Raw genomic sequence first — 24871 nt, forward strand, 5'->3', positions numbered from 1 at the left:
GGGGGGGGGAATGATGCAGAAATTACCCTTCTTTCTACACATAAAAATCCTTTAATCTGACCTAATGTATAAAACGGCCCGTGTTCCAGGACCTCTCCGCACACTGGCTGAGACACAGCAGAACAGTTTCCATTGTCACTCCTGACACTTCTGCGCTCGGTGCGGTGGCCCCATTCTCTGTAATGCTGCCATATTGGCCCCTGAATCAGAAAAGAAGGGGAATATTCTGGCGGCACTTCAGTCAGCGACAGATTATTAATGGCTCCGATAAAGCTGCAGCCTGTGACAGTGCTTAATAAAGAAAATACCTTCAGATATTTCCTCATGACTTCTCTCCAGATCCTGTCTTATTTTTTTAAAATCTTTTTATATTCTATTCTTTCTCTTCCACGATTCACATTTATCCCTCGCCAAAAATTCAGAGATCCAAGAAAGAAGGGGAAGGCGCCAGGGCAGCGCACTTTGCAGAGATAATATATGTGAATTGCTTGCGCTCCGTGTCTCTAGCGTGTCGTCTTGCACGTTCGTAATTAGGAGCGTGGCGCCAAATGTAACAGGCCAAAAACGCTGTCACCTGACTACCAACTACATACGGAGCACAGATTGTCGGCTACAGAATTGCCAGTTACACTTTCTATGGTTTCTAATCCCAGCGATGTCTCTAATTCTATTAAATGTACTTAGGCCAAGTGAGAACGCCAAATCAGGTGAGTCCAAAATCTTTAATTAGGCTGATGACAACCAGAATTTTAAAAAAATACAATGCATTTTGGGGGCCCAAAACCATCCCCCCTACAAAAAACACAGTGGAGGAAATTCACTAAACCTGGAGCATACAGAATCTGGAGCGGCTCTGCGTGGCAAAGTCAGCTTCTCTCCGTTTTGTTCAGTTAAAGGAGAATTATGAGTTGAGTGATTTTCACTCAGCCTCATAATCTGAGCCGACCTGTGACAATGAAACTGTCACATGTCAGCTCAGTAGATCGGGAAGTGAGCAAACACATACCGGCGCTCGCTCACTTCTCGATCTATCCGTGCAGAGAGCCGTGACAGGGGAGGGACTGAATTCCCCCCTCCCCTGTCCGATCCTCCAGCGCTGACTGGCGGAACTTACGGGGGAGGGGGCGGGTACAGCTGGCTCTGCCTCCAGATAGGCAGAGCCAGCTTTCACTCACGCAGCTGGGTGGATCCAGACATAATTGTCAGGATCCGTGTCGGCTGCGGCGTCTCAGTATACCGCGAGCTGTAGCTCTCTACAGTATATTCTGAGCTTTGGATGACGGGAGGACGCTAGTTTGTGTCCTCCCGTTACCCTTAGGAGAGCTATGGGGAAAAGCCCTGACCCCATAGTTCTCCTTTAAGCTTTGAATATTAAGTTAGAAGCTGATTGTTTGCCATGCATGGCTGCTTCTCCTCAATGTATATAAGGCCAAGTAAAAACACGGACATCTTGATTAAACATATTTATATGTCCAACGGATCAGGAGGAAATAGAGGTTATGATATCCTTGGGGGCTGTCAATGACCGTAAGGTGAAATAATGAAGCTAACAGTGCTGAAAATACTAATGGGGGCATCTTTGCTCTAAATCTAATAAAGTCCAACTCCAGCCAACACATTTTTTAGGGGGGGCTTACAGCCTATGTTAGTTTTTTTTTATGTCTGTGACCCCACTGGGGACATATTCTCTCTCTTCCTGTCCCCTTGATGCTCATACAAGAAACAGATGGTGCCTGGGAGAACAGTTTATAAGGTGATGAGGAAGTGTTGCATTGAGAAGTGGTACGGTGCACCTTCCATACATACAGCATTAGAACAGATCTTGAGCATTATACTTGGCTAATTCTCACCATACACAGCAATCTGATTGCACGATTACTTCAGATCTACCAACAACTATGGAGTGCAAGGGCCCGCCTGATTGGATGAAGGTAACCTTGGCACTCTAGCTGTGCTGATATTAAAAATACCATCATGCCTCTTACTCTGGGATTAATGCAATGCCTCATGGGACAGCTGCAGAGCCAAGGTTACCTACCCTTGGATTAGATTGTAGGGATGCACCGATACCGATACTACTATCGGTGGCGAGTACTCGCCACCCAGCTTCCCGATTAGCAGGGAAACCATCCCCCAGCCAATCAGGAAGCCAGGCGCAGCTTCATTACAGGTGCCCGGCTTCCTGATTGGCCAGAAAGCTGGACCCATGCTTTCTCGTCATCTAATGACGAGAAGCATGGGGATGGCTTCCCTGTTAATCAGGAAGCCAGGTGTCGAGTCATTACGGTATTCGGTACCGGGAAAAAAATATTGGTACTCCGTGCATCCCTATTAGATTGTTTAGGTAAGTTCTCATAGTACGTTGTTTTGGTAAATCTAAAGGTGACTGTACAGCTAGATTGTAGCATGTATGGTGTCCCTTAGGGAACATAAGAAGTATCATTATATGGCATCTATACAACATTGCTATGAGAACACACATGCAACATAATCTCCCAGTTTCCTACCAGAATTAAAGATAAAGCTGTATCACTTGTATTGTTTTTAAATATCTGTGAATGTAAAATGTAGCATTTTAAAAAAAACATTGGAAATTGAAGGTACCTAAGGCCCCATTCACACTTGGCGATTCACAAATCGCGCATTTGACGCACGATTTGCATTTTGCGCGATATCGCACGATTCGTTGCGCAATATCACACAAATGCTTGCATTGAGCAAGCTTGAATCGCGGCTAAATCTGCTCCAAAAAGGGTCCTGCTGTAGCGACGCACGACCCGCGACAGCAGGACCCTTTCCCCATTGAGAAGCCTTGAAGAGCGATATCGCGCAGTAAATTGCCGCAATATCGCGTGAATTACCGCGCCATACGTCGCTAAGTGTGAACGGGGCCTAAAACTGTAAATAAAATAACAAGTTCTGGCTGGAGCTCGGCTTTCAGCAACCTTAGTTTCCAAAGTCGGGAGATCTGCTGTTATGCAAATACGCCGATCTCCTAAACTAATTTGTGGGTCATTGTTGGTGGTTTTATTGAAAGTTTCTTTGAAAACCATTTCCAAAATAACTAATGATTTCCAAATTCCATCATCCTAAATACTAGATCCCTGAGCAGGATGTGATTAAGATACGTCTTTTCAGCAGCTTTCACCCACCTCACTCAAATAATCCTCACTGTGTATTTGGCAATCCATCATTTGATTTTCTTACATCGGAAATCGCTTCAGGAACTTGTCACAGAGCAGAGTTGTCACTTATTTACTTGTCATTCTCTAACTGGGAACTTCTACCTCGGCTGTCACTCCAGCTGTGATCTTCACAAACGACTCCAGCGGAGCTCATTGAGTCACTTTCCACCTTGCTTGTCATGGAGGTGTTAAGCCGGAACCTGACAATCATGTTATGACTGGTCAGAGTCTTGGTTGGCCCCATCTGGTGATGTTGGTGTGCTGAGCTCCTTTCTCTGTACAGTTAAAACTGGTAAACACAAGAGGGAATCCATGCATGCAGAGATGGCGAGGCTTGTAATATTGTAAACCCCCTGAACTCCAGGTTAAGTGAAACAATTACCCTACAGTTGGCCCCTGCACTGCAAGGGTTAAATGGTTGTGTTATCCAGGAGTAAAGGAATAAACAGCTATATTTACCTTATTCTTTGCTCCTGTAGGCTTCCTCCCCATTGCACAACTGGTTCTCCGAAGCTGCATCCCTTTCCAACTCCTCCAGGTCTCAGTCTTTCCCACGTCATCACATACAGTACAGGGCCAGCAGCAGTCCTGCATTGTACCTGAGGATGGCAATGGCCCTGTCCATATTTCGGAGCATTGGAGAGCTCCTGTTCCACTTATCCTAGACTTAGGCCCCTTGCACATGGCTGTTCCATCTTTGACCCTTGATTACACAAATCTACAATACGTTTCTATGGCCAAGTGGATGTGAGCGGACGTGCGTCTGCTTATATGCTCCCATGTCCAGGTCTATTCTGGTTCGTCAGACTGAACACCAAAATTTGTGTCTTATTGACCTGAACAGATGTGGGCAGATATAGGTAGATGCATGTCCATGTACATCTGACCACCCAGAGTGATTACATGGGTCCAATGGAGGAAAAATCGTAATCGTATATGTGACATCCATCTTTGTTCCAATCCAACTCAGCGATGGATCCATCTAGGTTCCCCTGCTGAGACTAAACAAACACTGCCCATATGAAAGGAGCATTGAAGAGCATTGCAAGGGTCACTTCTTTCACCTACCCAGTGATGTGTTGTAGCTGTCACTTTTTGTGGACAACTTGGCCTGTTAAAGGAAGTGGTAAAATAATGTTTGCACTGGCGGGATCAACAACAGGTCATAACACTAAGTTACAGAAAAACAAAATCTGTGTTACAAAGCTCTTATCAGGCTGCATTATAAATGACATTTCTATTTTTCCCAAAGTTGGATTATAAACAAGCAATTCTCTTACATTTTCCGGCAATCGGCCCTCAGTTTCCAAGCCATTGTGTTAAGCATACAGCTCAGACCGCTCAGATGGTCTCCATACTTCGGGACGTGGAGATGTATGCAGGAGATTTTCCCTTTCCCTTCTACGGCTCACCAACAGAATTGCTGTCTTCTGACATAAATATAGTTTTATTTTATATTCTGCGCTCCGTTCTCGAGTTCATTAAGTCGGAATTCTCTCAGAACATAGTTGGCCCTCTTGAACTTTTGTAACAGTAGTAAAAAAATGTTCTGTAAAGCCTATGGAAGTCCCTTTCTTCCCCTTTCTCTTAAATCCCTAATTCACTCTCAAATCGGCCAAAGATATTATTTAATTGCTCCAGAGACTGGGTTTATTTTTCTAAGCCAGGAACGAGCTGTTTTGATAATATTAATGCAACTCCGTGTCTTAGTAACAGAGCTACTAGGAGTTTTCCTATTCTCGGCTGAGCCCGAATAGCACCCAGCTTTGCAGTGAAAATAAACATCCCGGCTTCAATAATAAAGCACATTGATTCCTGGAATATTATTCTAGGCAGGTGGCTCTTCTGCCCCGTTCAGTATTCTGCGAGATGATTGACGGGGAGTTAGCGCAGAGAGGAGTGAAACCTCACTTGAAGTCCTTATCTGGGACGGGATCGGAAGATAAAACATTTCATATAAAAATGTGTATTAGCTGTTCACCGCGCTCAGTTGATACAGTGACCGGCTTATTGGGTTTCAATAAAATATCCGAGCAAAAATGACTGGCGCAGCTTTGAAAAGCAGATATTTGACTTGAACAGATTAGCCTCCATTAAAGGGACCTTGCCAGGGTGGAAATCAGGAGTCATCACTGCTGACTTGTTCTTCAAGGTGCAGACTCTGGGGTTTTCATATTTATCCTTTTCTTGGTTCTTTAAATATATTTGGTCTTCTGTTTCTGTGAATGAGAAGAAAATGAAATATGCGGCTTGCTGTCTTAAAAATAGTATATCATGTCCCACTTTTCCATGTTTGAATTGCACAAGAACAACAGCAAACGTCTCCCTAGTTGTAGCTGGATTGTGTATTTGTGATATGCTGTTTTTATATAAATAAATGATTTTCATTCCTGTGTTCTGCTTCTGGCTATTTATAAGTATAACCAGGAAATTAAAATAATTTTAAGTCATACTGGTACCTAATAGGATTCGTGACAGTACAAGGGGGTGTTTGGAACATATTGGAAAATCCATTGGGGATCTGTAATCATGGTGAAGATTTAGGAAACCCTGCAATAGGTGCACAGAAGGATCAATAGATGGGCAGTCATGGAGTAATGAAGCACAGACAGAGGGGTCGGGATATATTAGATGGGCAGTCATGGAGTAATGAAGCACAGACAGAGGGGTCGGGATATATTAGATGGGCAGTCATGGAGTAATGAAGCACAGACAGAGGGGTCGGGATATATTAGATGGGCAGTCATGGAGTAATGAAGCACAGACAGAGGGGTCGGGATATATTAGATGGGCAGTCATGAAGGAATGAAGCACAGACAGAGGGGTCGGGATATATTAGATGGGCAGTCATGAAGGAATGAAGCACAGACAGAGGGGTCGGGATATATTAGATGGGCAGTCATGGAGGAATGAAGCACAGAGTGTTGGCATTCATTAGATGAAGTTGTGGTGGAATGAAGCACAGAGGATTGGTGTACACTATACATAAGATGGACAATCTTGAAGGAATGTGGTGGCACAGAGGAAGGGGTTAGGATATAATAGAGGGACAGTCATGGAGGACTGAAGCACAGACAGAGGGGTTGGAATACAATAGGTGGACAGTCATGGGGGAATGAAGCACAGAATGTGGTATTCAATAGATGGAAGTCATGGAGAAAAGATGCCCAGAATTAGGTGTTGGGATACAGTAGATGGACAGTTGTGAAGGAATGAAGCACGGGCAGAGGGGTTGGGATACAATAGATGGGCAGTCATGGTGGAATGAAGCACAGTGGTGGCATTGATTAGATGAGGTTGTGGAGGTATGAAGCACAGAGGTTTGGTGTACAATATACATTAGATTGAATGTGGTGGCACAGGGGAAGGGGTTAGGATACAATAGATGGACAGTCATAGAGAAATGAAGCACAGAATGTTGGTTTTCAATTGATGGAAGTCTTGGAGAAATGACGCCCAGACATACTGTAGGTGTTGGGATACAATAGATGGACAGTTGTGAAGGAATGTGGCACAGAGGAAGGGGCTAGCATACAATAGATGGACAGTCATGGAGGAATGAAGCACAGACAGAGGGGTTGGGCAACAACAGACAGGCAGTCATGGAGGACTGAAGCACAGACAGAGGGGTTGGAATACAATAGGTGGACAGTCATTGAGGAATGAAGCACAGAATGTTGGTATTAAATAGATGGAAGTCATGGAGAAATGATGCCCAGACATAGGTGTTGGGATACAATAGATGGACAGTCAAGGAGAAATGAGACAATACAATACTTGGACAGTCATGAAGGAAATGTACACAGAGACTGGATTACATAGGCAGTTATGGAGCAACTAGGCATAGGTACAACAGACAGACAGTTGTGGAGGAAGGACACAAAAAGAGGTTTGTGCTCCGTCTCCCAGAAGGGGGCTACACCTGAGAGAGTTACGCAACTACTTGAAAACTGCTCGCATTGCCAGTACATTTCTCTGCTTTTCTTATTGAAAACCGCGATCAGGCTCTCAAGAAAGTTTTGAGGTGGAAAGAAGGAAATTATCATGCTGGTGATAAATCACGGAATACCCGAGAGGAGAGATGCGTTCAGAGAGTGATAATTTGTGCAGCCTCTCATTAGCCCTTTCACTTGTCTCCTCAATACCAGACACATTTGATAGCTGTGCTGCTTCATACTCATTATCTCCCGTCATTGTTCCAAGTAAATTTTCATTATCCCAGAGACTCCCTTTGAAGTGGAAATCTGCTGTAACGTCCAGTAGGGACATCGGTTCACAGAAATATCTTATTACGCTATCACAGGAATTCCACCAAGCTTTGCATTGCATGTCTACATTAATAACTTAACTCAATTAATCATGATTACTGTTATTATACATTACCTAGCAAAACATACCACAGCTCTTTGTAATTTGGGCCCGGAGCCTATACACAGGAGGGTGTCATGGGCGTATAAATACAATACTGCAGGTTATCTGATAGTGATCTATACATAGGAATTCCCACTTCTAACCATGAGCAAAATGCATACTGACCTCCTCCGTCTTCATTTTTGGAAACTGTCATTTTACTATTCTAGCTGGATCACTAAATGGTCTATTTGTTTAAAATATATTAAAGTGAAATTTCTGACCGCAAGTGATAATAATCAGTGGACTGTTTTTAGAAACATTGCTGCCATTAGAGTTTTGAAAAAGTCCCCTTTTTTCTGTTTTGGGTTTTGCTAAATTTTCTCATTATTGTTTGCAGTTAAATCAAGCAGGGGCTTAAAGAGGACCTGTACTGTGGAAGCTTTGCCCTAAAAAGGCAGGCGGAGGACAAACCTACTAGTCACCAGTATTGCCTGTTGCCTCCCCGCACACAGTGGTGGCATTGATTAGATGAGGTTGTGGAGGTATGAAGCACAGAGGTTTGGTGTACAATATACATTAGATTGAATGTGGTGGCACAGGGGAAGGGGTTAGGATACAATAGATGGACAGTCATAGAGAAATGAAGCACAGAATGTTGGTTTTCAATTGATGGAAGTCTTGGAGAAATGACGCCCAGACATACTGTAGGTGTTGGGATACAATAGATGGACAGTTGTGAAGGAATGTGGCACAGAGGAAGGGGCTAGCATACAATAGATGGACAGTCATGGAGGAATGAAGCACAGACAGAGGGGTTGGGCAACAACAGACAGGCAGTCATGGAGGACTGAAGCACAGACAGAGGGGTTGGAATACAATAGGTGGACAGTCATTGAGGAATGAAGCACAGAATGTTGGTATTAAATAGATGGAAGTCATGGAGAAATGATGCCCAGACATAGGTGTTGGGATACAATAGATGGACAGTCAAGGAGAAATGAGACAATACAATACTTGGACAGTCATGAAGGAAATGTACACAGAGACTGGATTACATAGGCAGTTATGGAGCAACTAGGCATAGGTACAACAGACAGACAGTTGTGGAGGAAGGACACAAAAAGAGGTTTGTGCTCCGTCTCCCAGAAGGGGGCTACACCTGAGAGAGTTACGCAACTACTTGAAAACTGCTCGCATTGCCAGTACATTTCTCTGCTTTTCTTATTGAAAACCGCGATCAGGCTCTCAAGAAAGTTTTGAGGTGGAAAGAAGGAAATTATCATGCTGGTGATAAATCACGGAATACCCGAGAGGAGAGATGCGTTCAGAGAGTGATAATTTGTGCAGCCTCTCATTAGCCCTTTCACTTGTCTCCTCAATACCAGACACATTTGATAGCTGTGCTGCTTCATACTCATTATCTCCCGTCATTGTTCCAAGTAAATTTTCATTATCCCAGAGACTCCCTTTGAAGTGGAAATCTGCTGTAACGTCCAGTAGGGACATCGGTTCACAGAAATATCTTATTACGCTATCACAGGAATTCCACCAAGCTTTGCATTGCATGTCTACATTAATAACTTAACTCAATTAATCATGATTACTGTTATTATACATTACCTAGCAAAACATACCACAGCTCTTTGTAATTTGGGCCCGGAGCCTATACACAGGAGGGTGTCATGGGCGTATAAATACAATACTGCAGGTTATCTGATAGTGATCTATACATAGGAATTCCCACTTCTAACCATGAGCAAAATGCATACTGACCTCCTCCGTCTTCATTTTTGGAAACTGTCATTTTACTATTCTAGCTGGATCACTAAATGGTCTATTTGTTTAAAATATATTAAAGTGAAATTTCTGACCGCAAGTGATAATAATCAGTGGACTGTTTTTAGAAACATTGCTGCCATTAGAGTTTTGAAAAAGTCCCCTTTTTTCTGTTTTGGGTTTTGCTAAATTTTCTCATTATTGTTTGCAGTTAAATCAAGCAGGGGCTTAAAGAGGACCTGTACTGTGGAAGCTTTGCCCTAAAAAGGCAGGCGGAGGACAAACCTACTAGTCACCAGTATTGCCTGTTGCCTCCCCGCAGCTAAACTTTTGCCCATTACTGACTTACCATGCTTGTTCTGCGCTGTGTCTCTGTGTAGAGGTGGCCATTTTGGTAGAGGAGCAGGGCTTTGCTTCCTTATGTCAGAGCTGCCTCCCCAGATTACTCTAGATCTGATGAATGGTAAAGAAATGATAAGGAGCTGCAGGAGAAGTAGTGGAAGCACACATCCACAGAATGGATGATTAAGAAGCAGGGAGATCCTTGCACGGAAAGACCTCTGGTACAACTTTCCCTCCAGCAAGGAAAACAATGAGCAACACAGTAGTGACATCACCAAATCTTAGTCCAAAGCTGATGAGACTAGCGATCAGAGGCAACAGTGGCTAAGATGATCTCTCACTGCACATATATAGCTTTTAGGCTACAGAACAGCAGTGAGAACAGCCTTGAGAAATGAGTCAGCGTCTCCATATTTGTGTTTCCTTCCTTAGGTTTGTTTTGTTTGAATTCACTCTGTTCAGGTGACCATTGTCTCCTGGGCAAAAGGTGATGGACGATCTAAAATTTTACAGTCGTCACCAGATCAGAAGCTTCCACTGGCGACAACTGTATAGGGACTCTTCCACACAGGCGCCTGACCTGATAGGACCGACCATCGGAAAGGGGCCTAAGAGGGAATTTCCCTTAACTTTTGAGACATTGCCTCTCATTTCCTCTTATGTCACAGGACCAGAAACTAAAGGAAATACCATCAATGGGATGCAAAAAAATCCCAACTTGACGGGTTCTATCCATTGCCTAATTTATCCAAAAGTGTTCTCTTTATACATAAAACTAGTGATGCACCGATACCGGTATTTTTTTTCCGGTACGCACTGATTCCGGAAGTCCCATTAAGGAAGCCAGGTGGCATGTAACGACTCGTTACCCGGCTTCCCAATTATCAGGGAAGCCGTCCCCATGCTTCTCGTCACTAAGTGACGAGAAAGCATGGAGCCGGCTCTCTTTTCTGGCTAATCAGGCTTCCTGATTGACCAGGAAGCCAGCTCCATGCCCCCTCGTCATGAGGTGACAAGGTAGCATGAAGCCAGCTTCTCGGCCAATCAGAAAGCCGGGCGTTGCGTCATTACATGGCGCCCGGCTTTCTGATTGGCCAGATTCCCGACCAATCAGGAAGCCGGGCAGCGAGTCATTGCATGCTGCTCGGCTTCCTGATTGGTCGGGAAGCCAGCTCCATGCTCTCTTGTCACAAGTGACGAGGGAGCATGGAGCCGGCTTCCCGGCCAATCAGGAAGGCGGGCAGCGTGTAATGACTCGCTGCCCGGCTTCCTGATACCGGAAGTATCGGGATAGGCATCGGAGCATTTGGGCGAGTACTCACCCAAATACTCGGCATCGGCACTGATACCGATACTAGCATTGGTGCATCCCTAACTAAAACTAAGTTCAAACCTTTTATAAATCAAAGATGATGTATTTTAACTAAAGGTTAAACTTTTTTGTGTTCTGGTAAAAGTTTTGTTTCTTTTTGGAAAGTGTTGACATTAGTTTTGTTGGCTGCTAGGTAAGTAAATTTGGTTACGCTGGGTATACAAGATTGGAATTTAGTTTGTAAATGATTATTTACGAATGTATGTTCAATTGCCTAATTGGTAATGGGGTAGAATCGACAATCGTTTGGGAAGATCAAAGGAGTGGCATGGAAAATTTTTCTTGAACGAAATTCTAACAGTGAATTAGGTTTTTTTAATTGGGGAAATTCCATTAATTCCATTGGTCAGGAAGCTGGCCAATCAGGAAGCCAGGCAGGGAGTCATTAGACGCTGCACGGCTTCCGGATTGGCCGGGAAGCCGGCTTCATGCTCTCTCGTCACTAGGCATCGGGGCATTTGGCCGAGTACGATTACTCGCCCAAATACTCGATACCGATACATCCCTATCAAACAGTATGCATCAAGTCTCCGATGGCATTATCAAATGTTTTGACCAGATTTTTTGGTATGAACGTTCGTTCGAAAGTCTAACCATAGCCATCTGTAGGCCGCCAAGGACAGAAACTTTTGGTATAGGCCGTGCTCTTTGTTTTACTTCACACATATGTTCATATTCAGCATCGTGACTTATCCTGAAATAAACTCTGGGTTTAATTGAAAGATGCGAGCACACGGGAGAGGGATTACAGCGAGATCCCCTGCGGATTCAGCTAATATACAAACTCCCATCTCTCTCCACCTGACGAGGCCTGCTTCCACTTCCAGATGTTTATCAGACTGGACGGAAAGATCTTGTTGCAGGATGCAGCCTCCGAGTGGTATACGGGCCGCGTACTGTGACATGCAGCGTTCGGGAGCTTGCAAGGGCGTAACCCGAGGAAGTGCGGTAAGCGTTCAGCTGCGCTGTAACACAAAGCTATGGCCGCACCAGCTTCCAAAAGCCCGTCCGGTACTTGGATCTTGTAAGTGCAGCGTTTCTGCAGACACCTGGCCTGGACCAAACATGACCCCGAGAAATGATCGTCAAATTTTGAAAAATAGAGAAGGCCGGTTGACGCACTATTTAGGTTATCCAGCGACTTGCGGTCACATGCAAGCAGACAGAGTGAAAGTACGCACCTGGCACATGTATAATTTTTCCTGAGAGGAGTAACTCACTCGGTCACATTGGCTGCGGCTCTTCTGGAGATATTAGAGAAGATGAATGATGTAGTACAGAGTCCCCCTTTCTGGAAATGAAACTACAATGTAAGAAATTCACAAGATACAAACTATCTGGGAATTGTTATAAAGGAAGATCCGTATCCAAGATGTTATTTCACCATAACAGATCGCTGGTTCTGTTTATCATCATTTTTGATAACCAGAAATTAAATCTCTGCTTTCCTTCTCTTATAGGTTTTTCAGGGGAGTGTCAGCTCCGTCTAACAACTGGTTTTAGTTCAGCAGCTCTTACTCCATAAAAAGAGTTTAATATAGGTTTTTTTTCAGCCAGTCTCTTTTTATTAACCCCTTCGAGGCCGCAATACGTCTATAGACGGCGGCCTGCAGAAGTGGTTAAAACAAGAACACGGCTAATGCAGCAGCCATGTTCTTGGTGTCGTCGTTAACAGCCAGCGATGGCTGGTAATGTACATGCAATCCGGCGTCTTTACAGCCGCCGGATCGTTTGTACCTTTGTATCGTGCGGCGTCCCGAACACCCCCCCCGGTCAGGGGCGCTGTCGGTTTTCCCATGCTATGCGTCTGCAGCGCCCGGGACCGGCTTGGCGGGTCTCCCCACAATAATCGGAGAGAGATTCAGCGGCTTCCAGGCGCCGATCTCTCCTCCAATCACTCCTCCAATGCATTACATCACCTCCGGTGTCTCTAGTTACAGTCTCCGGCTCTTACAGCCAGAAGAAGAAGCTGGTGATGCGGATCTCTGCTTCCACGGCTTCTTTTGGCTCCCTAGGTGATATCGGGGGTCTCCATAAAGAGGATCTGTCACACCCTTTCTGCTATTACATAGGGTTGCTTGTTATCCCCCTATGTGATAGCAATAGGGTTAGTGTCAAAAAAAAGTTTAAAAATTACAAAAAGTTAAGTAACATATGAGAAAAATAAAAAAAGCAAAAAAAAAACCACGTAAAAGTCCCCCGCGTGCACACACATACACACACAAACACGCGTCGGTGCGCCTGCGTGCAAAAACAACAATTGCGCTACACATGTTACATATTGCCGCGAATGTCGCAGTGAGAGCAATAGTTCTAGATCCATTAATCACTTTTAGCACTAAACTGATGAGCGGTAAAAAGGTTTAAACTGTTTCCTGTGGGAAATTTGGGGTATTGAGGTTTTGTGCGGCTTCACGGGCGAACGCAATTTTAAGGCTTGACATGTTTGGTATCTACTTACCCGACGTCTTTTATATTTTACCCAAAATTGGGTATTATATTATGCCTCGAAATGGCTACTCTGCACGCCAACAGTGGGTTTAATATCGGTTTTAGTATAGATCCGTGCAGTCCAAATCCGAGTTTAACTTCTGCTGATCCCCAATGAAGGGGGGATTGGTTTTGCCCCGAAAATCCGTTGCCCAATTTAATAGTAATCTGGTTTTTTTTTCTATCCGGCCTGGAAGCTGAATAAACAAAGATCTGCTGGCACGTGGCCAGCATAAGCCCTCATACACTAACTCTAAATAGTCTTTTACCGTTTTATCATTTATTTTCATTATTATGTTCAGTACTAAAAAAAATACAAATTACATTTTTTTTCCTGCATTTTAATCAGGTAAATGTTAAAAATTCCACACGAGCATTTCTCCCCAACTGCTGCCAGCAGATTGCAAACAAGATCAGCAGCATTCACAAGCTTTTGTAACAGCCAGAGCCGGAGAGATCACGTAGACTGCTAAATGACTCCTCCCTTTTCTGGTTTATTTATTTATTTATTACAGGTATTTATAGAGCGCCGACAATTTACATAGTTGCACATTTACATCAGTGCCTACTCTCAAGGAGCTTACAATCTAAGGTCCCTATCTCACATGCATACATAGAGGGCCAACTTAGAGAGGAGCCAATTAACTTTCCAGCATGTCTTTGGAGCGTGGGAGGAAACCGGAGTACCCGTAGGAAACCCGCACAGGGAGAACATGCAAACTCCTTAGTCAGTCTTACCCAGGCTACTAACAGGCATGCTGCTATTGCTGGGTGTTATTATTAATTGAAGTAGTTTTGGGACAGTTTAAAACATATTAGGCTTGCCATCCACTGCTGGACTGATTCTTGCTGAATCAGCCCAAATTTGATCTGCTGCTCTGAAAATTCTTAGCCGAGTAGCACATCCTACATTCACGCTAAACAGGAGGAATTAATGGATGCTTGTCATGAGAGAAATTCTGTGCATGTCCCTCTTTATGCTGCTTAAAAAATGCAGACTTACCAGTAAATTAGGATTGAATTAAAAATAAAATTTTAGTTATTTGGAATAGTGACAACGGAGGAATTGCGCTGAACTGAGCTGCATGCAACTGCCATTGCAATGCTTGGCGGAAAGCGTTAGAAATTTCCCCTACTAGGCTTCGGCCTTCCCATAAGCATGTGCATGGACACTGGTTCTGCTCTGCCTCTGGTTGCTGCGCTTAGCTGGCCCCTACTGAGGCATCATGGGATCCCCCAGAAGGCAATTTGTTGTGCAGAACTATAGCTATTCACCATAGACAATGGCAGAATCATGCAGCTGCCCTATGAATGGTGCATTGAAGTCTGATGGGTGCGGCAACGGCTGTGGAACTGGCTCTCTCTTCGGCTCTCTATAAAAACTGTGACTTCTCCTCCTTTTATACTCTTCCAGCCGAGTCTTCATAGTTCAGGAATCTTTCTGATGACGGAAGGTTTTATGACTCCGTCCAGCAGTCAAGTTTGTTTTAAAGGATGGCATTTACTCTTAACACCAAAGGCTATTTTTAATTCTTGCTTCCACCCAGAAATTGCTTCATACAGTAGCTACAGGAGCGCCACCAAAAAAAAAAAAAAAGCCGCAAGTTCCGTCAACATTGCAGCTCGCTGTTTATTTCCCGACATCCAGATAAAACCGTCTATTTACTCTACAACTTCATACTTTCCATTTCTGAGCAGTCATTTTTCCAATTGAAAAGTAGCGTTGGCGATGCCAGAGCCCGCTGTGCCAATAACCGGGTAGGCTGCTGGCATTGGCCCTTGCGGGTTTTCTCGTCCGGGGCCCGTCAGAAGGGTATTTATGAAGCGTTAGCAACGGATCATTGACCCATTTATGCGGCAGAGCCGATATGTTATGTTTTTCAATTTCTTCGGAGATGAGAAGATATATTTGTCTCCTTTCGACTTTTCAATTTTATTATGTACTCGGATCATTGCAGAAGGTATTTAATTTTTTATAGCTTACATAAAATGCTTCCCATAAAGTGGACCTTCCATGGAATTTTAGGTATTATATAATGCTAACCCTGCTGTACAGGGACTGCAGGAGGCTGATACCAAGTGAAATGCCAGTACTTACATTGCTTGCATTTGAAAAAAATAAATAAATGTAATGATGTATTAAAGGAGAAATATGGGGAGAAATACACTCAACCCCACTGCAGCTGTCACATGTTGGCTCTATTGATCGAGAACTGAGCGATCACATATCGCTGATCGCTCAGTTCACGATCTTCTACCTGCAGAGAGAGGTGACGTCAGTCACCCGTCCCTGCAGCGATTCCCCCTCCAGTGCTCATTGGAGGGACAGACAGGGGAGGGAGCGGGCATAGCTAGAGAGGCAGAGCCCAGCTGTCAATCAGGTAGCAGGTGCATCCCAAAAATATGGTCAGGATCTTTCCTGGCTGCGGCACGGCGCGGCTCTGCACTGTCAGCATATAGCAGGCAATAGCCGGCTATTTGCTAAGTTTGGGGTCACAGGAGGACATAGGTACATGTCCTCCTGTGACCTTAAAGAGAACTATGGCCAAAAAAAAGGTTAGACCATAGTTCTTTTTTAATGAATGCAGAGATGTTTTCTGTCGTGTCTTTCATATCAAGCAATGCATGATGGGATATGTAGTCTTGAGAAATGGAGATTGCATCACATCAAGCAGCAGGGAAAGACACACAAAGCACACTGGGAATCCAGGAAGTTGTTGGAAGTGATGGGCAGACAGAAGGCAGCACTCACTACATGAGAGGGATTTTTTCAAGTAAGCTTTGATTGTATTATCAGAAACAACTCCAGTATTAGGGATGCACCGATACCACTTTTTTAAGACTGAGTACGAGTACCGATACTTTTGATCAAGTACTCGCAGATACCAATTACCGATACTTTTTCTTAAAGGGACAGGTCAAATTTTTTCTAAAGCAATACAAACGAATGCTTTAAGGTCACTTTCTTAATATTATGATGCGTGAGATGACGAGGGAGCATGACGCCGGCTTCCCGGCCAATCAGAATGCCGGGCGCTGCGTCATTACAAGGCGCCCGGCTTCCGGATTTGCTAGCTTCCTGACCAATCGGGAAGCCGGGCAGCGCGTCATTGCACGCTACCCGGCTTCCTGATTGGCCGGGAAGTCGGCTCCATGCTCTCTCATCACAAGTGACGAGAGAGCATGGAGCCGTTTCCTGGCCAATCAGGAAACCGGGCAGCGTGTAATGATGCGCAGCCCGGATTCCTGATACAGGAAGTACTCGTGCTAGGTATCGGAGCATTTGGGCGAGTACGAGTGCTCACCCAAATACTCGGTATCGGTGCATCCCTATCCAGTATATATTGCTGTTACAATGCTGATGTTATAACAGGAGAGGATCTGCTGGGACTTTACAACTCCTTTAACATCTCCACTAACTGCCCCCCTGAGAGCTCCTGACCGCTTACCCAGCAGCTTCTCGATTTACACTAGATCTCTTCGTGCAGTACAATGTTGGTGTCTTCACAATCAATGGACAGGCATGTGCTTTGCACTGGGGGTGTGATAGGACTGTGTCTGACTTTTCCAAAGAGTCAACACTCCCATAGGACTGCTGGGGGCTTGTTGGGGTACTTAAAGGGCAATGACAGGGATCTCCGGGCATGGGATGACGCCTCCTAAGTTAGTTTTAAATGTCCCAAAATACAGATATTCGTATGTTTTATAAAACGGACAAAGCACCAGAAACATTCACATGCAGTGAATGATTGGTGAATGCCACATTTACTGCTTTATAAATATGGCCCCCCTCTGCTGTGGTTGACCCTCTCTATGGTGACCGAGCAACTTAACCCTTTATAGCGACTGTCAAAAAGTGTTTACATTGTATCATATTCATTTCCACGTGAAGTATGACGGAGGAAATATTCGATGTCTCGACCACGCCGTCTGATTCACTTCTGGGAATAAAATGGAAGCTTGTACTTGTCAGGATTTTCCTGCTCTGCTTCATGTCACACTTGATTGGCTCCTCTGGAATAAATACCACTTTAATTCTATGAATCATCAAGGCACCTTTTTTTTGTGTGTGGTAATTTTGCTCTCGTTTCTTCTTTCGAGTTAGTAAATCCTCCGACGTTTTACCTTTGTCAGTTTCAATTCCCTTCCATTTCATATCTCAGATCCTTTAAGCTGACATTGAAACTCATTAATGTTGTTATGGGTTTGCCGGGAATAATCGGCTGGGGTTTTTTTTTTTCATTGAACATGCGCTGACACTTGTCAGCCACAAGAGGGAGCCACGGAGAGATTAGAAATGCTGCACGATCATCGGAACTCACTTAGCTTTCATCAAACAAATGTATTTAAAAAATTATAATGTTTATATAGCAGTGGTGACAACTTTAAAGGTACAGTACACAATAAAGTCCATCTAAAGCCCCTAGATTTTTCCTCTAAAAGTGATAAATAGGAATTTTCAATGCAAGTTGGCTCATTGAATGTCTTAATAGATAATTAAGTAATTGACCTCTTTAAAAAATGGTAATTGGTGCTGAGAAGCTTGATTTATTGTGCATGCTGCTTGACATTGTTGGGGTGGGGGGGCGATTGGGAGGCAATGAGCACGGCATGCATGCCATTGTTTTAGGACGTGCAATTTCCTGCTGATGCAGCAATGTGCTATCAATTTTAAAGGATGTATCTGTAGGTGGAGCTACGGTAAGTGTGGCTATATAACTACAGCTACAGTGGCAGCAAGGGTGGCAACACTGCATGAGCAGGAGTGTTGTCACACTATAAAATGAAGTGCTTGTCCAATGGTTCTATTAGCAGAATCAAGTAGGCAACCTCAGCACTCTAGCTGTGGTGGAACTCCAAATCTCACTATGTCTCTGCCTGCGGGAGTCATGCCTATGGCTGTCAGAGTCTTGCAGTCCTCACAGGACTTGTCGTTCCTCAACAGCTAGAGTTGCCAGGTTGGCTAACCCTGTTATAGTCTACATGGTTTCACTGTGATATATATTCTGTATAATGTCTATAAACATTTGGACGTATGTAGCTATTTGGCAAGTAAATATATTGCAAAAATACTTCATCGTATTGTAGTCCAAAAACCATTTGGTTGTTCTTCTGCTTCAGTTTATTAAACGTCCCTTGGAAAGTGTAGCAGGTGGGGGGGAGATCTGCATTATGAGGGGATAATAGGTTCAATCAGGTTTGGCAGGCAGACGTTCAGCTCATTTATTCACCGCGTCGTTCTCCCATGTAAACGTCTGTGAATGGTCATCGGCTCCGCTCATCCCCATTGTATACAGCTGTGCTTCCCCGGCTCTCTAATATCCTATTCGGAGCAGTCGCCGGGGCCGGAGCTGTTTCATATGGGGAAGCTGTAATCACATTCAGTTCCCGGGGCAGCTGCATCCTATCTAAGAAAATGTACATTTACAGTATTGAGAGACCAAATTCAATTCATTATTCTCATTTATTGAGAGAACATTCAATTACAAAGCAAAGAGACAGAGAATTCTTCATGAATTCCGTTCTTTCTTCTGTGCAAAGACTCCCGTGTCTGTGTATCTTATTACAATCCTGTAGATCAAATGTAGCACGCTTGATATATAAATTCCTTGCGGTTTGTATACCCCGCGGCCGCTGCGACTAGGTAAGAATCATTTGTGACAGCAGATGAGGGAGGAGAGATCGAGTGTCTCGTACTACTAATATCTCCTGGCGTTTTCCCAAAGCAACCTCATCAGCCCGTCAGTAGAACTCGAAGTCCCTTCAACCCACTACTTTTCCTCTTATGAGACCCACCATGGCCTCATGCTTTCTGACCATTAGGTTTAGATTTTCCCATTACAAATATTCCTGGCATCTGTGGTGTTATTTCAGGCACGTGAGGCACAATATCTAAATGGTGCAACAATCAACTCAAAATTGCAATTTTCTTTTTAATCCGCCGTGTCATTGGTGTGCGTGAGTTATTAGAGGTCATTTGTCAATGTTCACCAAACTCTGAGCGGGTCAATCATTGACTTAACAATCCTATTCTGATTTCAGAGAACATTGATACATTGTAACACTGATGAGGGTTAGTGGCATCAGATTACATGGAGCCTGTTAATTCCGAGTCTTCCTCTGTTAGGGCTCATGCACACTAGATGCAGTGCGTTCCGGCCCGACTTTGGCCGGAACGCACTGCCTCGCATTGCTCACTTTTTAGTGGGGCGTGGCGGGCCATTCAAATGAATGGTGCCGTAGCCACGCCCTCTGGCCGCACGGGATCGCAAGGCACATTGTGCCTGCGGTCCGAACCTGTGCGTTGCGATCAAAATGCTACAAGCACTATTTTGATAGCACCGCACAGGATCGGACCGCAGGCACAATGTGCCTTGCGATCCCGTGCGGCCAGAGGGCGTGGCTACGGCACCATTCATTTGAATGGCCCGTCACGCCCCCTCCTGCCCCACTAAAAAGTGAGCCGGCCGCAATGCCAAAATCGGTCCGGAACGCACTGCATCTAGTGTGAATGAGCCCTTAGTGGAGGATGAGAGATAGATCTCGCCATGAACAATGATGACCTATCATTCCGCAATGATGACCACAGATCAACCATAACATTATGACCATTGACATGTGAAGTGAATAACATTATCTCATTACAATGGCACCTGGAAGTGGAGGGGATATATTAGGCAACAAGTTTACATTTTGTGCCTGAAGTTGATGTGTGATGTTGATTTGAGTACCTGAAGCTCTTGGATGTTCCCGGTCTGCATTGGTCAAGACCTTCCAAAAGTGGCTCAAGAAAGGAAAACTGCTGAACCAGCGACAGGGCCATGGGTGGCTAAGGCTAATTGATGCAGGTGGGGAGTGGAAGGTGTCTGAACATACAGAGCATCGCAGTTTGTTGCTTGTGGGGCTGCGTAGCCACAGTCTGGTCTGGGTGCCCATGCTGACTACAATGGGCATGTGAGCATCAGAACTGGACCATGGAGCACTGGAAGAAGGTGGCCTGGTCTGATGAATCACGTTTTTTTTTTCCATCATGTAGATGGCCGGGTGTGTTTGTGTCACTTACCTGGGGAAGAGATGGCACCAGGATGTACTATGGGAAGAAGACAAGCCAGAGGAGGCAGTGTGAAGCTTCGGGCAATATTCTGCTTGTGTCCGCTTGGTGCCGGATACCACAGCACACCTCCAGGGGTCTAGGGGTGTCTATACCTGGACGGGTCAGGAATAGAGGGACCTACTCCATATTAGGCGAGTGGTCATACTGCTATGGCTGAGCAGTGTATAGGCTCCTGTTACTGATCCCCCAATCTCAGAAATACTAGTTTCCTGTCCTTTCTTGCTACTTTAGAAGTTTCAGTATTTTCTGAATGATGTACTCAGAACATGTATGCAGATCAGGAGCTCTGACTTCACTTTGTTTTTAAATGCTTCATAAAAAAAAATATACATATATATATCATTTCCCACCCTCGGCTTATATTCGGGTCAATACCTTTTCCCAGTTTTTTGTGGTAAAATTAGGTACCTCGGCTTATATTCGGGACGGCTTATACTCGAGTATATACGGTATATATTACATCTAAAAACGGCCTTTCTGGGTAAGAAACTGCAACAGATTTAGAAAATAGATTAAGAAAACTGTACGCAGCGAGACTTTATGCCAATACTGGAGAACAGATTTTGGGTTCACATACAATTTATATTGTTCTTGGGTTTGTGTTACTCTGTGTTGTTTTTTACACTCGGGTTTGAGGAACGATGGACTTATGAGTTGTCTCTAACTTCCCTTTCAGAGGATTACCCCAACGGCACGTGGCTGGGTGACGAGAACAACCCCGAGATGCGAGTGAGAAGTCCAGTCACAGCGGCCGACATGCTGCACATCAGCACCAACTGCCGGACAGCAGAGAAGATGGCCCTTACTCTGCTCGATTACCTCTTCCACCGCGAGGTGCAGGCCGTCTCTAACCTGTCAGGACAAGGCAAGCACGGCAAGAAGCAGCTGGATCCGTTAATGATCTACGGCATAAGATGTAAGTCAGATAATGTACAATGCTTAAAGGGCAACCTTACCCAATAGAATGGTTCCCAATAGTCATCGCCGCTATGATGGAGTTTCTCTCTTCTTATTGGGTGTTTAATTTTCTTGTTATTGCTTAAAATTCATAAAGAATGAAGACTCCGCCCCCAGGAGCAGAGAGGTTTTTATTGGGTGATCTCACGCATGTCACACAACTGGCTAACAGTGATTTATTTATTCTACAGTTTCAGAAAGTTGATATTTACATAAATGATATCAGGGCTAAATGAGCAGCGTTCAAGAATGCCGGAAATAAAAGTTTGCACCTTATAACGCCCGCTATACACATCGGCTGTTACTTAAAGCTTAACACCAGGCAAATATAAAATAATGCAGCTCTGTAACCATGGATACATCATTCAACTTATTGTTGAATAAGTTGAAGGACAGCCTCTCGCAGTCCTTTTACAGCAGGACTTAAAAGAGAACTATGGGGTAAGTGTTTTTCCCCATAGTTCTCTTTAGGGTCACGGGAGGACATATACTAACCTCCTCCCGTGACCCAAAGCTCAGTATATACTGAGAGCGCCGCAGCAGGGACGGATCCCGGCATTACAGTTGAGATCCACCCAGCTGCGCAAGTGACAGCGGGCTCTGCCTATCTAGTGATGGGAAGGTTTAGCGATGCATGCATGAGAGTTGCATCATCATAGGCCTTCTGTTGCCTGTCCTTTCACAGGCTTGCAGTTGCTCTTATCACCTTGCTGCTGTGGGTCTGCTCCTACCTGTGGTTCTATTAGCATGTGCTCTGCTCTTGCTGCACAGCGTTAGCAGCTATGGGTGTTACCCACCTCACCTCATGCTTAATATACCTTGTTTCTCGGTTACTTCCTATCCAGCCTCCTATCTCTCACCTTTTTTAAATCCTGCTCAGACAAGCTCCCTTTGCTTGAGCAACACTCCTGTTGCCTCTGAGCACCCATTTGTGCCTTTGCTCCTGACCTGCTTTCTCCTGGTTTCACCCTTTGCCAGCGCGAACTGGAACACAGCCACGTTCTCCGTCCCTTGTGTCTACGGGCACTCTCCACATGTGAGCAGGGTGAACCCAGGGGTTGCAACCTGGGGTCAGCAAAGTCCAAACGCCCGTGAGGGAGTCACTGGCGGAATACCTGCTGGCCCTCAGGCCCCCCGCCTTGGGGGATCCCATGCCACCTACTTGCTTGTGAGCTCACAACCTTAGAACCGTGACACTTTCCTATTGATGAAGGAGAAGATACAAGCAGGCAAAAAAGCTACGACGAATATGGCGCTTCTGGTGGTAGGACGGCAATAGACCATGTAGCTCTGCATTGGGGTATCAGGTCAAACCAAAAGGGAAGGTGGCCATGTTGTTAGAAGCATGCTGTGCAAGTTCTCCTCCCCACATCCCTTGCTTCAGTTTTGCTTTAATATTTCTTTATACTATTGGTGAATTATGTGTTGTATTTTCATCTCGTATAATGCAGAAGGATAAAACACATTTTGGCATTGTGTAAAACTGAAGCATCTTGCACTCTATGGGCCGATGTCCATTTCCTAATAGATTCTGTGCGGTTTTTACACTGCTGCCCTTTTAGGCGCCCCCCCAAAAAAAATGTTAAGTATATACTTGGCTTTTAGATTTACTTTCGCCTTCAAAGGAACCATTTCGTGTCAAAGCGTTATCTTTATCATTCCAAACCATTTGGCGGTTGTCAAAGCCAGTAACTGCTCTGTATTAAAAGCGAACTTCAATTCTGTGCTGTGCAAACATGACGATGATAGATCGGGCTTAAGAGCCGGGTAATATTTAGCCGTGGCTTAAGATGACAGGTTCATGTCTTTTGTAAACCCCACCCAGTGATGTAACAGCGAAATCCACAATACATCACTGTGTTCCCATAGGCCGTATTTACTCCTCATGGAAGGGTCAGCGCGGGAAGAAGAGTCATTTCCAGCCCCTCAGATTTCTGCAGGTCATCCCTAGGATGCGTTGTTCCGTACCGGAGCACCCGCCTGTGTGGGAGTCAGCCCAGGTCAGGACGAGGCCGACCTCTCTGGGGCTTGCCCCTCGACTCTGTCTATTCTCAGCCTGAAGCTCTTGGGCTTTAAGTGGGCCGAAAACTGGAATGTGTCTGATGTGAGAAGAAGAGGTCCCGGCCTCCGTAGTATGACTAATCTTTTCCCACCCAAATTGAAGCACACTGTCCTATTCTGCTCAATGGGGGATCACTTAAAGGGGGCAAAGGTGCTTCCTGACTTATAAATAAGCCGTTCCTGTGTGTTTAATTTAAAGACGCAGCCCGACCCCCCCCCCACAGCTGTTTAGATACTGGATTCCCCTTCTCTCTCCATGTCATTATTCTAGCATACTGCACTATGGCTGCCGGTTCCAAATGTTTGTGTATACAGCGCAGGCAAACAACAGGAGACGGTGAAAACAAACAAATTGGATTCTGGCATAAAAAGTCCGTATACAATCAAGAAACGCTTTCCCTGATTCAGAACCCTACCTATAATGTGGGAAGGCTGCAAGGCCCTACAGTTCATTGTGTTCTTTGAGTGTCGTCTGACATAAATGCTAACAAAGCTAAGTGGAGCCTTTTGTTCTATGTTATGCCTTATTTTAGCTTTTAACGTGCCAGATGTTAGATGGAGGCCGAATTATTGTACACGTGTACATTTGCGTCAGGCAAGCTTGGGCGCTTGTGCTTGTGACTCGGGGAGATGGAAAGCATATCTGAACCCAAGAACAGAAATGTAACTAGTCCTTAGATGTGGTGGCTGAATGGATTTTTTTTTTCTCAGGCTTTTACCTTTTTATTTGCACTTGGTGACCCTGCCAGCAATACACTTCCTGTCCTAGGGTGACAACCCTCATTCACTTTATCATATCTATGGAGGAACGGTGTTGTCACCCTAGTACAGGACTATAGAATACCTTCCCTTTCCTCATCTCCATAACAATGGGGTAGAGATGTTGTGTCGTCCAGAGAGTTGGCTGGGAACAATATAACTGATAACGGTACAGCAGAGGCAGGCAGCCCAGAAAGTTATCAGCTCGCAGAGGCAGAAAGCCCAGAAAGTTATCAGCTCGTAGAGGCAGAAAGCCCAGAAAGTTATCAGCTCATAGAGGCAGAAAGCCCAGAAAGTTATCAGCTCGTAGAGGCAGAAAGCCCAGAAAGTTATCAGCTCGCAAGTTCTCTGACAGGATCTACAATTTTTGCACTTATCGAACGGATACAATAAAATACATTTTATGGTGAATTTTACTGGCCAAAAGAGACCAAATAAGAGAAGTTCATTCATAGGAATTGA

General features: G+C 44.7%; 1 protein-coding gene across 1 annotated transcript in view; it reads left to right on the forward strand.

Moving 5' to 3' along the window:
* The window catches only part of BANP (BTG3 associated nuclear protein), a 331188-nt gene that overhangs the window by 117407 nt on the left and 188910 nt on the right, over nucleotides 1-24871 (forward strand). The window contains exon 7 of the mRNA XM_018560558.1: nucleotides 21309-21548. Within this exon, the coding sequence (XP_018416060.1) occupies nucleotides 21309-21548 (240 nt within the window). The remainder of the gene's footprint in view (nucleotides 1-21308; nucleotides 21549-24871) is intronic.

Source organism: Nanorana parkeri, unplaced genomic scaffold, assembly GCF_000935625.1.
Source record: "Nanorana parkeri isolate BGI_ZX_2015 unplaced genomic scaffold, ASM93562v1 scaffold465, whole genome shotgun sequence".
Lineage (NCBI taxonomy): Eukaryota > Metazoa > Chordata > Amphibia > Anura > Dicroglossidae > Nanorana > Nanorana parkeri.